Here is a 13,228-nt window from a genome sequence, read left to right on the forward strand (position 1 = left end):
AGTTTTTTTAGTCGTTCATAGATTGTGAACATGATGGGTGAAACCAAGATTTATTGCCATCCCTAATTGCCCTTGAGAAGATAGTGGTGAGCCACTGCCTTAAACTGCTGCTGTCTGTGATGAAAGTACTCCCACAGTGCTGTTTGGTAGTGTATTCCAGGATTTTAAACCAGTGACAATGAAGGAATGGCAATGTATTTCCAAGTCAATATGGTGAGTCACTTGGAGGGAGCTTGCAGGTAGGGTGTTAAAATGCACCCGCTATACTTGTTCTTCTAAGCTGTAGAGGTCAGTGGGTCTGGGAAGTGCTGTCGAGGCCTTGACAAATTGCTGCATTGGACCCTGTTGATGGTGGACACTGCAGCCACACTATGCCAGTGATGAAAGGAGTGAATGTTTTTAAGGTGGTGGATGAGCTGCCAATCAAGTGGGCCTTTGTTGTGGATGTTATCGAGCTTTGAATGCTGGAAATGTCCTTATCCAGGCAAGTGAGAGTATTCCATCACATTACTCATTGGCACCTTACAGATAGTGGAAAAGCTTTGGGGAGGCACAGAATACCCAGCCTCTGATGTGCTATTGTAACCACAGTACTTATATGGTTGGTTCAGTTAAGTTTCTGGTCAGTGGTAATTCCCAAGATGTTTATGGTTTCAGCGATGGCAATGCTATTGAATGACGGGGGGAGGTGTTTAGAATCTCTCTTGTTGGAGATGATCATTGCTTGGCACTAGTGTAGTACAAATGTTATTTGCCACTTATTAGCCCAACCCCAAATGCTGTCCAGATCTTGCTGCTTCATTATCTGAGAGTTGTAAATTGCACTGAACACTGCATTCATCAGCATATATCCCTAATTGTGACCTCATGATGGAGGGTAGATCATTCATGAAGCAGCTGAAGATGGTTGGGCCTGGGACGCTGTGCAGGGTGCAGCAATGTCCTAGGGCTAAGATAATTAGCCTCCAACAACCACAACCACCACCACCTTTCTTTGTGCTAGGCCAGTATGGCTGAAACTTTCCTTGTTTTGGGAGAAGGTCTGTTCAGGCCAACAATGTGGATAACAAAGTGTTGACTCAAACAAGTAGCTTAGAAATCACCTAGGGAACTGAAAGAAAGGAACTCTTACATTTATATAGCGTCTTTCACAACCTTAGGACATCTCAAAGCACCTTACAGCCAATAAAGTACTTTTTGAAATATGAACACTTGCAGTGTAGGAAATGTGGCAGCCAATTTCCACACAGCAAACCCCCAAAACAGTGATAATCAATAATCTTTATTCCCCCATTGTAGATGGAGGGATACGTGTTGGCTAGGATCGTGAGGAAAATGTATCTACATTTCAACTCAACTTGATGGCCAATGCCATTTAGTTTTGTTGTTGCCAGCACACCTGAGGAAAAGTTTCGAATACCTCCAGTAATGGCACTCTGTCCTTTATATTGTGCTAATACTGCTAGGCTCTTGCATTTGGGAAATTCAATGACACTTGGACTGTATAAAAACACTGATGTTACAGAGTTGGCTCTGTGATTGCTCTTGCTCTCGAAACCAATCCTGCAGCATAAACGGACATTAGATTATACATAAACGGCGGGATTTTACTGCAGGCTTGGGGACCCTGACGATGAAATGGGAGTGCTGAGAACACACTTGCAGGAAGTGGGAGCAGCTCAGCAGCTTTACTGGAGGTGGTTTCCTAATTAGCCATTACTGGACTCACCAATTAAGAATGGAGGGCAGGCTCCCAATGTTACTGAAACAAAAACAGAATTACCCGGAAAAACTCAGCAGGTCTGGCAGCATCGGCGGAGAAGAAAAGAGTTGACGTTTCGAGTCCTCATGACCCTTCAGTTCTGTTGAAGGGTCATGAGGATTCGAAACGTCAACTCTTTTCTCCGCCGATGCTGCCAGACCTGCTGAGTTTTTCCAGGTAATTCTGTTTTTGTTTTGGATTTCCAGCATCCGCAGTTTTTTGTTTTTATCCCAATGTTACTGACCCAATTAAAGGGCCCACAGCTGTAGAGCCTGGGCAGTCCGCACAGGGAAAGGTGGGCATTGCTGAGGTAGCTTGGTGATCGAGAAGGCTCAGTGATAAGTAAAATAAAAATCGGGGAGATCAAGCAGACAGGTCCCTCAAGATGGCTTTCCTTACTGCTGCCCCCTCTTTGGGGCATGGAGCGTACATCTCCAGTGGTCCTCCTGACAGCCTCAGGGAGCTCACCTCCATGAAGTTGACAGCCTCTTCAGGCAGTAGGGTGGATGGGGGTAGCTGCTTGGTCACTGGCAGGCCTGAAGAATCGACCCTAATAAAATCCTTAAATATTTAAATTAGTTTCCCACTAAACAGAGGCAGGCAGCTACTTCGCATCTGACCGCTGGGAAACTTCCCTGCAAAGTAAAGAATTTTGTGTGGGTTTTTATGTGTTGGGATTGTAAAATTATCAATTTGTTAGGAGAATTGTCAGTGGAGTTATTTTCTGCATCCCAGCTAGCCACCCTGGGGCCAGGGAAATGCTGCTGCAAAATGATTTTGCAAGTGGCCAGGCATTGTATTATTACTGCTTGCAAGTAAATTATTGATCCTTCTATCAGTACAGGAATATCACCCTGGACAATATTAAAATGGAACATTTAACATGTAGGAGTAATATGTTGGCCTCCAGGTACACAAAATTATAAAGATAACGCAATGCGCAGAGAAAATCTGCTGGAGCTGTCAGTTCTCTAAAGGTTAAGTCAATTGTATATAGCAATAAGGTTATATTGTAAATAAGTTATATTGAGGTTATATATAAGATTATGCTGTAATACTGTTGTATAAGAAAGTTACTCTTTATAGTTGAAGTGTTCCAAACTATTTGTCTATAAGGTTTATGTAGCAACATCATCAACCCTTTCATTTTGATTACATCACCCCATACAGCAGCCCAAACAGTTCTACCTGTATAGCTTGTAATTTTGTTATAAGACTGGAAAACATTGCAGAGTTTAAAGCAAAGGCTTAACTGATTTATATAATTTTTAAAATCTGTTTATGGGATGTGGGAGTCGCTGGCTAGGACAGCATTTATTGCACATTTCTAATTGCCCTTGTTCAGAGGGCATTTAAGAGTCAATCATATTGTTGTAGGTCTGGAGTCACATATGAGCCAGGCCAGGTAAGAACGACAGATTTCCTTTCCTAAAGGACATTAGTGAACCAGATGTGTTTTTACGACAGTTAGCAATGGTTTCATGATATTCATCAGACTTTTAATTCCAGAATATCCTCTTGAGATTTTATTCATTTGGGAATGTGTTCATAGTGGATGATGATCTGTGTCAGCAGACACTACTGTACAGGTGTGAAGCTGCAAACTGTCCAACATACAGTCAAATAACGTTCAGATATAACACTGCATTTCCACCAAAATTGACAGGTGACTTTCTCCGATTGAATTCTTAATTTTTCTCATGGAGAAAAACAAAGGGTGCATTGAATGGCATACTAGAATTTATACCCATATCTTCTAGGGAATGATGGCTATCAGAATGATTGTTTTGTTCAAACCATACTATAATGAAGTAGTCTAAGTAGTCAAACTTTACAATGGTTTCTGCTCCTGACCGATTTCCAGTGGCTTCTATTGGAAAGCACTTGTATGTGGATGTACATGTCTGACAAAGATAGCATTGGATTTGACTGTTAGACCCCTGCAGTTAAATAGCCTGCCAACACTCATTATCTGGGTTTGGATGAGCAACGTTAATGTCAGCATGAGTAGGTACCTTCATGAGGGGAGAATTTTGGAGATGGGGGAGAAAACAAAAAATAATTAGCTTTGAGCAATTAGCAAAGGTTGCTTAGGGAGAAAAGAAGCAAATGTTTTTTTGTATTGAAGTGTTATTGGAAGAAAATCCAGAGAAGTAAAGTGAATAAAACAATTCAAAGTAAAGGTTGCACCACTGGAGTTCCGTTTGCACTTACATGTGCATTTTTATCTGCATTTGTTTTTTGTATTTTGGAATGATTTTTAGAGGGTTTTTTGTTATTAGTGGGGGGGATCAATAATAATTCACATTTTTCTGATTGGTCTTGGTGTTGAACTTTGCTGTGTTCTGCCTGTCATTCTGCATCAAGTGACATGGCGCAAAAGGGGTTTTAAACCCTTTGAGTTTGAAAAACAATGTTGTTGGGTGTTCATGTGGTTGTTGGACAGGAACTCTAGCAACAAAGGATATCCTGCTTTTGGTGCCCATAAGCGTTGCTTTGTGCAGAAAGAGAAATTTATCGAACACTGTTCAAACTTATCTGACAAGATAAGAACAAGTCATGCACTAGGTCAAAGGTGGACACTGGCAAGTAGTTAGGCTCGTCCTACGGATAAATTTAGTCCCACACAATGTCTGCAATCCTGTTAATTGTATAGAATGCTTATATGGTTGTCACAAACACTTTGCTCTACCGCATTGATATTTTTTAATAAAGCTTTCTCTGCCAGTTTTAAAAAAATAAAAGTCACGAGGGTAAATTGTTAAATGCAGAGAACCTATACCTTCAAATTATGGATCTAGTTGCCCCTAACAACCCAATCCCACTCCAATGACTTTACTATCCAGTGTGGAAATAAGCCATTCAGACTAGGAAGGACCAGACTTCTATTCCTGGTCTGCATTAAGTTAATTGATCTCAGTTGGAGCAGCAATAGGATGCCACAGTTAAAATCAATGCCTGTGAGGAATCTGAGAGAAATCAGACAGGCTTATAACTCCTGATCACAATCCTATAGCTTTTGTCAGTCGGACCAGTGTGTTCGGTAGAAGTTTTATTGATGCCTCAGTATAATATCCATTTGTTTCTTAAATTATTGCGGGCTATTTGCCTCCAGTACTGTATTCATAAATTGTTCCTGTTATCTGCTCTAAAATTACCTCGTGAATCTGTGGTCTGTTGTTCTATTCTCCCACTTATTTTCAAATAATATTCCAGATTAACTTTTACTGTACCTGTAACAATCTCGTATCTCCCTGAGGTCACCTCTCAAATGCCTCTTTTGTAGGCTGAAAAGCCCAAAAGCAGGATTTTCTCAACCCTTTGGGGATGGGCTGGGAGCTGCGAAGGGCAAGAAAATGGCATGGGAAAGTGGGTGGAGTGCCCAACATCTACCCATCGGCATGCCATTTTGCCAGAAGCACAAAAGGTGATAGATGGGCCGCCTGCGCAGATTCCATTTGAGCCATATAAGTGGGCAATTAAGGGGCTGTTTTCGCTTTCACTTGGCAGTTTGCCAACTGCAGGGAGTCCTGCTGCCACGTGGGACGACTTCTAGGTAAACCCTGGTGACCTTCCAGAGGGCTGCAGGGAAGGGGTGGGCCTCCTTTTTGGGCACGCTTTGGCCCATGTAGGCACCTTCCAGCAGCATTGACCACCCCTATGGGATCAGCACCACCTGTCCTCAGTGAAGCCCCCCCCCCCCCCCCCCCCCCCCCCCCCCCCCTCCCCAGCCCGCTTGCCAGGGCCTTGCTCCCTGGCTCCAGACTCCCCAAACCCCACTTTACCTGTCTTTGAGAGTATACAGCCATTGATATGACCACACCTTTCATGTGCAGCCCCAGTAATGGACACCACTGAGAACCTTTGATTGGGCTGTCTGCTCTTGGTGGAAAGCAGATGTCCTTAATAAGGATAGCAGCACTTTCAGCAGCCACAGAATTGACTACTACTGGCAAAATGTGGTCCTGGGTCCTGCTGCCCATCAAAGCAGGTTCAACACCCTCCCTCCCTTTCAGCCTTGTCAGCAAAATTTCTGAATCTGCAGATTTCTGCAGTCTTTGCACATGATTTATACTCCTGACACTGGGGATCAAGTTGGTAACTCCTCTCTGCACTGCCTGTTGAGTAGAATTGGGCATAATATTCAAGTTGAATAATGACCAAAGCACTAAAAAAATAATATTTCATACTTTCATATTCTCCTGTAGCTCAACATCCCATTGGTTTTATTGTTTGCTGTTCTGCATTTGTTGCCCATGTTTAGTGTTGTCTACTAAGACGCTTAGGCCTCTTTTCAGCTTTACCATAAGCTATTTCAACACTATTATTGAATTACATGTGTCATCTACTTATCCTTCATATGTATTACACATTCCACTTGTCTGCATTAAATTTCATCTGCCATTGTCCTGACCACATCAGTATTTTGTATAACTTATTTTGTAATTTCTGTGTTTTCTTCTTGGATTTCACGAACTCTACTAGCTTACGGTCAGCTGCAAATTTTACGACTCAACATCGAGACCAGGGTTTTCTGGCTCCATTGTGACAGGACCTGCCGCAGGGGATGCAGCAAGCCAGCCAAAAGACTTTCAGTGGGTCTGGACGATCCCAATGGCAGGCGAGCTGGAAAATCCCACCCTAAGTTTCTAAATCCAGATCATCTGTGTAAGTTAGAAATAGCAGTGGTCTCTGCACCGAGTCCTTAGACATCCCATTCAGTCTTTCCTCCACTCCAGCATATATCCTCTTATGAATATTAATTGTTGTCTATTTTTCAGCCAATTCCTTCTCAATTCCCAGAGTCCACCCTGAACTCAAAGCTGTGGGCTATCAATTAATAGCCTTTAATGTGGAAAAGTATCAGAAACCTTTTAGAAGTCAAGATCTGAACATTATAGAGGCTTGCATGGGATGCCATCTGTGGTAAAGCAAACTGTCGTAGATGCTGAAGATGATGGCATCAATTTTCCAAATTTGAGGAAATGATGTCTCAGCCAAAATTGCTGCGATTTGACAGCACAGCGTCAGTTACGAGATTGAGAGAGATGTTAGTAAAGGAAAGTTGGTGTTGCATATGAGTTTGTGTCTGCAGATAATTTGACCAAGATCAGCATGTGAATAAGGAATGAAAGGAGGGAAGGGTATGTCCCCAATGTACCAAACATAGTGCAGGACTAAGCGACGGAGACAAATTGAAAATCTCAGCCAATCAATGGAAATCAAACTAGCATCTTTCAATCCTAGCTCTTTAAAGCTGTAGTATTCATTACGTCCCTCAGTTTACAAGCCTCTAAAATGCAAGCTTAATATCACCTGCTCATTACTTCTGACTTATTTTGTCTTCCATTTTACTCATTTCAACTTTGCAATGTCCTGCTCTATATTTGTCTTTCATTGTGGATTCTCAATTCTGAAAAGATTTTGACATGTTTGAAGCTTGTCATAGACTAGCAGAAAGAACTTTTGAGGATAAAGTAAAATTTGTGTAATTCTAGCTAGTACTTTAGGGATTGAACACTAAAAATAACTTCTGTATCATTTAATTTGCAATTTCCTGATTTAACTTCACTCACCTAATTTTTTAAACCTTGGTTTCTTAAAGCTTGGATCTTAACACTTCCCCTTGTTCCCCATTCAGAATAACATGACATGCAATCTGTAGCAATGTATGTTGTCTAAAGTGCTAAGAAATGGCAGCACTTCTGTTGGAATAAAAACAGAAAATGCTGGAAACGCTCTGCAGGTCAGCCACGAACTGTGGGGAAGGGAAGGTAGGATTAGTGTTTTGGGTCACTAACCTTTCATCAAAACTCTTGAATGACTGAAGTGATAATGGTGGGACAAAAAAAGGAAATAATGAGAGAAGTTAGAGAAATATAAGATGTATATGAGATGAGGATGGTGTGTAAATAGTTACAACAAAACAAAAGGCGAAGGAAGCATAGAAAATCTGGCAAACTGGGGAAAGGTCATGTGGACAGGAGTATAATAGAAAACATCATGGGTCCAGATCACGTCTTCGATCATGTACTAATACAGGTTCTTCACCCTAAGCACCAGTCTACAACCTCCCCTGCTCCCAGAAATGTTAGTTCACCCATCCCACTTTGTCAATACATGCTGCACCAGAAACACTGGAACTGTGGTTTAGCACATTAGCTACGGATTGCATGTCATGATTTTCTGAATGGGAAACGATGGCAAGTGTTCAGACCCAACCAAGGTTTCTTAACCAAGGTTAAGAAACAACCAAGGTTCTAAAAATTAGTGTTAAGGCCATAGGGTTGTCAAGCGCCTGGTAGAAAGATGAGATGCTGTTCTTCAAGCTTGCATTTAGTCCAACGAAAGATCATTGATCTGAAACATTGACACTACCTTCCTCTTCCAACAGATCTGCCTGATTTGCAGTGTTGCCAGTGTTTCCTGTCTTTATTTCAGATTTCCAGCACCTGTGGTATTATTATAGCATTTGTGTTGGGTCTTAGAGTTTTACTATTAGGATTGAAAGAGGTTCTTGGTTCCACAGAGGTGAAGTGGTACCTGCTAAAGTCCTGCAACATACAAAAACAGATTGTTGATAAATGTCAAATGAGCCACCCATCAGAATGTACTACATAATTTTAAGGCGTTTCTAAAGAAGAATAGCACAATACCTTAATACCACTAGTTATCTATGGTGCACATTGCTAATTATAGTATTGTATCGATGAGTCATAACAGTGTCCTATAGTGGCTGGAAACAGGTACTATTTGATTTTGTTTTTTGTTCTTTACATTTGTAGATTTGTCAACCATATCATTTTTTCCAGCTTGAGCATCCTGAGGATGTTGCAACGCGATTGTTCAGATAGCAAATAGATCTCTTGTACTTTGCTTAAGTGCCCATTCTTCTTGCGTGAGTTTAGGCACTGATGGGGTACATTTCTGGGAGCAGATCCTCCTGTTGGTCTGCTGTAGCTTCAGCAGAGTGGCTGTGGAAACCCTGAAGAAACATTTGCTGATTGAGCTGTTAGTTTGAGGTTTGTGCCGAAATTACAGTGGACATATGAGAGAACCCTTACAGAAATTCACTCACAGCACCTGCAGACTACTTGACCATGAAGAACATTTTAAATGGAGCCTGCCTTCACCTGGTTTCTCAGAAACTCTTTTTAATCCCTGGAAAATTCAACTGAAGAAGCAGTTGCCTGTCATGGAATAAAAATTGTGAGTCAGCATGGATCAATAGTACTAAATAATGTTTATTTTAATAGTAACACATCCTAAAAGCCCAAGATGCTTGTTTTTCAGATTGACAGTGCAGGCATTGGGACAAAAGCTGAATGATTACTGGAAGGAAAAGAAAACCAAGAAAAACCAAGAGGAAGCAGATAGCACAGAGATGGTGGAAGAGCCACGGTGAGAGATTTTTGACTACTCTTCCATTTTGGAGCCTACTTTGATTAAATTCTCGGTTTCCATGTCCCCTAACAGTGTGCTATCCAATCCTTTATGACTGCCACCACTCCTAACCCGTATAAGTAACAGCACTACCACTGGAAAACGTTCTGCAGCCACCAATCTTAATAATGATGCATGTTTCAATTAGTCAATTCAAGATAATGAAGGATTTTCCTCAGACTTTTAAATTATGGACTATGCGGGTATCATTTAATCCAATTTAGATTTTTTTTTGTTGTTTGCTAGTTGAGCTTTTCTACTGTTAAATGATTTTCACAGACTGTTGGACAATGAAGTGCATCACAAAAATGTGTTGCCTCACTCCTGAGGGACCTAGTAGAAATGGTTTAGAACAGATGATAGTAACCTTCAGTATTTTAATGAGCACCAGCATGTAGAAATGTTGAATGTCATAAATCAGTGTAACCAAACCTGTTATCACAATTTCTTTTCAGTCAGTATGTATAATCATTTATTAACTACACTTTTCATGAATTATTAGTAAAATGTTGCATTGAGGGTTATAGACATAAATGATTCTACAATGGGACCCTCGACCTCTGTCAGTTGCTTCTGTAATACTTAGGACAGTGTCTTTTCATCCCAAATAAATTCAGCATTTGAAAATTATGTTTACTGTTAGAATAGTTTGAAAAAAGTACAAGTGCTTATTTTATTGTGCTGCTTTCCCACTCAGAACTGCCCCTGACCAAGCTTGGGTTCAGTGTGAGACATGCATGAAATGGCGCAAGTTACCACCAGAAGTCAACCCAGAGTCACTACCAGAAAACTGGTACTGTAACATGAATCCTGACCCCAAGTTCAGGTAAGAAGGAATCAGAACATGCCATCACAAGCAGAAGTGAGTCTCTTATATCTAATTGGTAAAACAATTACTTTTATGAATGAGATTACGTGGTCAGGGGGTGAATCATGTATTGCTACAATGGTCTTTCAGCTCTTACTCAAGTTGAAGGGGACCGATTTTAACTTTCAGAAACGGGTGCTTAATGAGGCAGTTATCCTGGTGCTCTGATGAAGCCGTACAAGGTCCTACCACTAGGTGCTTGATTACCTGGTTCGGGCACTAGGTGCCATTTAATATACAAATTGGGGTTCTATTATGTACATAGGACCCCAAAATCCATTTTAGGACAGAACTGATTAGAGTGTGCACATTGCACTCTCCAAACTGTTTTACTGTCAATACAGTCAGAAAAGTGCAAAAAACATAAATTTTAAATGACTTTTGTGCTGTCAAAAAGAGCAGGAATGCTACTACCTCAAGCTTCTTCTCCCCTGTGATTGTGACCACCACCCCCCACCCATCGAACTTGCTGCCAGCCAGATACCCAATATTGCACCAACCCGAAGAGGACAAGCTGCATTCGGACGGATGCCACAATGACTCCAGCCTCTTCACTGTTGGAATGAAGGGCAGCTGGCCCGCAAGCCTGACTGTCTGCCCAAAAGTTAAAAGCTACCCGAGTAGGTGATAAATATAGCCACACAATCCTAACATTTTGACTTTTTTTAATTTTAGGGACTGCTCTATACCTGAGGAGCCAGAGGAAAGTGATGATGAGATAACACCCAGTTACGAAAAAACATCTAAAAAACAGTTAAGTATCTTTGCCAGCATTGGTTTCATGTGTAATACAGAAACAGGCAATTTGACTGGACCAGTCCACGTTGTTGTTTATTTTCCAGGTGAACGATTCTCTCCCCATCTGCCCATCATGTTCCCATATCCCTTTATACTCCACCCCTTCATTAGGCCCTGTTCCTTCTATCATCTACCTAATCTATTCTTTAATGATATCTCTGCTTCAGTCGTGAACTGTGGTGTATCCCACAGCCTCATAACCCTCTGCATTAGAAAGTTTATCCTGTTCTCTATCCTAAATCCCATTTAATTTTAAATCTATATTCCTTCAATTTAGAGCCTTCAATCATTGAAAACAGTCTGTTTCTCTCTACTTTTGTCCCATCCCTTCATCATTTTAAACATTCCTGTTAATAAAGCACTCTGTAATCTCTGTTCTAATGAAAACGGCCTCAATTTTTCACTCTCGAGGATTTGCTGGAAAGGATATGTTGATGCATCTGTTAAGGAGAGATCAGGAATGGCTTTGATGTTCCCTACAATTGGATAGCTTGTTGGAATTCACTGTCTAAACTCACGCATAACCAATAATCTCTTCACCACCAGAAGACAGCTAGCTGGTGCATGACTTCAGGACAGTAGGAGAAAAATTTGGAAAGGACATCAAATTGCATGAGCCTTCCAGGACCTGTATCTTCATTCTGATTGTTACCTCCACTGCGGCTTGACAAAAGACCAAATAACTTCCTAAACGTTTCAGTTAGTTACCTCTGGATTTACTTCTTCATGTGCATTGTTTTTTCTTAGTGATCAAAGTCTGGAGAGAAAGAGCAGGAAGTCTTCGGAACAAGAAAGACTCATGGTAAGGAGTATATAAATAAAAAGTAACCTTTAATATAATCCATTATAGACAGACCTTTAGGCTGTTTTTGCATACATGTCACGCTCCAAATTGAACCCTCCACCTGAAAAATAATTATTAACTCATGTAGGCCATGCTCTTACTCAACCTTTTGCTTGAGAAAGTGTGGCCTATTTGCAAATCAATACAGCAGGCAACCCCTAGTGTAAATAATTAAGAGGAAAACACAGTTTTTGGAATGAATTGAATGTAATCTGGAATGTTCAGATGTGGTTGACTCCTGGCGGTGTTATACAGCATCAGAACTATTACATGTACAGATGTTCCTTGAGTTTCACTTTGCAAGGCTAACGTAAGGTACGAGATAGGGCCTTGTCTCCTTCATACAAGCGCAGGGAGGTTTAAGCAACTCATAGAACATAACATTCTCACCCAGTTGGAATTTACTGTGTATGTTTGTTAAGTTCCCTTTTTCATCACCTCTTATTATCAATCACATGGTACTTCTCAGCAGGGGTAATTTTATTGCAATGAAAGACTTTGTAGTTCCACAGTGGCTCAGTTGGTAATTGCATTTCCCAGTGTTGAACTGACCTACACAGATTAGAAAGGGTCCTGGTTGTTAAACTTCTGACATCCAGTTTGTGAAGGAGGTGACCAGAAGTCAGTCTTTACTCTGTTTGGATTTATTCACAAAGTCAAACATTACAATAGTCCCTAACTCTACAACCCACCGCCAGTGTCCCCAAGTGCCTTTTTATGTGTTTAAGTAATTGTCCAATGAGTGTTCCCACCTATAAAAATTTAACCTTAATTTATACTGGTTCAGCCTGTACTAAATTAGCTATCTTATCCCTAGCAACAGTTGAGGTCTTGTAGTCTTGATACCCTCATGCTAGGTAACGGAAAAATTTGGCCTCAGCTTCTGCTCAGTGGCACATATGAAAAATATTTGTATTCTCGGCTGTGATGGTTTCTATGATTGAATAGATTGTCGCTCATTATTTAAAGTTGCATAATAAAAATAGCCACTTACATATGAACATACAAACACTTGAATGAGATACTGGAGGATGCCCATGAATCAGCATCTTGAGAAGCGAATTGGTGATAACTAAATAGGGGGAAAATGCCCTCTTCTAGTTATCCCACATTGCGATCACTGAACATTGCTACAGTTCAGATTAGCAGGAGGCATACAGAAAGATGTAATGCATTTGATGAGCTGTACGTTATATAGGCACGTTTGATAGAGTATGATATGACATATGAATGGCCCACTTGCATTGTCCTAAGAGACCTTCATCCTTAAGACCTTGCACTGTTTTGGATGCACGAGGGGAGTTTAATGCCCTAAAAGTGACATTGGATTGGGATCCCAGCCTCATCCTGCCCTCTTCCAACTTGCACTTGGGCAGGCTTGAAGCCAAGCCGGGTGCCCCCCGTGCAGCTGTTGGGTAAAGCATTTAAACATTCTAGTAAGCAATTAAAATCTGTTTTAACCAAGGATTCTAGATTTAACAGGGAACAGATCTATTTTCTGAGTTGTGCAGAA

The 13,228-nt window shown here is 41.0% G+C and overlaps 1 protein-coding gene across 2 annotated transcripts in view; it reads left to right on the forward strand.

The window, feature by feature from the left end:
* Positions 1–13,228, forward strand: part of zgc:152774 (uncharacterized protein LOC553526 homolog) — a 132,121-nt gene that overhangs the window by 77,733 nt on the left and 41,160 nt on the right. For both annotated transcript variants that reach the window (XM_041194863.1, XM_041194864.1), the window contains 4 exons: positions 9,056–9,163; positions 9,903–10,031; positions 10,749–10,826; positions 11,619–11,673. In XM_041194863.1, coding sequence (XP_041050797.1) covers positions 9,056–9,163; positions 9,903–10,031; positions 10,749–10,826; positions 11,619–11,673 — 370 coding nt within the window. The remainder of the gene's footprint in view (positions 1–9,055; positions 9,164–9,902; positions 10,032–10,748; positions 10,827–11,618; positions 11,674–13,228) is intronic.

Source organism: Carcharodon carcharias, chromosome 9 (genome assembly GCF_017639515.1).
Source record: "Carcharodon carcharias isolate sCarCar2 chromosome 9, sCarCar2.pri, whole genome shotgun sequence".
NCBI classification, from domain to species: domain Eukaryota; kingdom Metazoa; phylum Chordata; class Chondrichthyes; order Lamniformes; family Lamnidae; genus Carcharodon; species Carcharodon carcharias.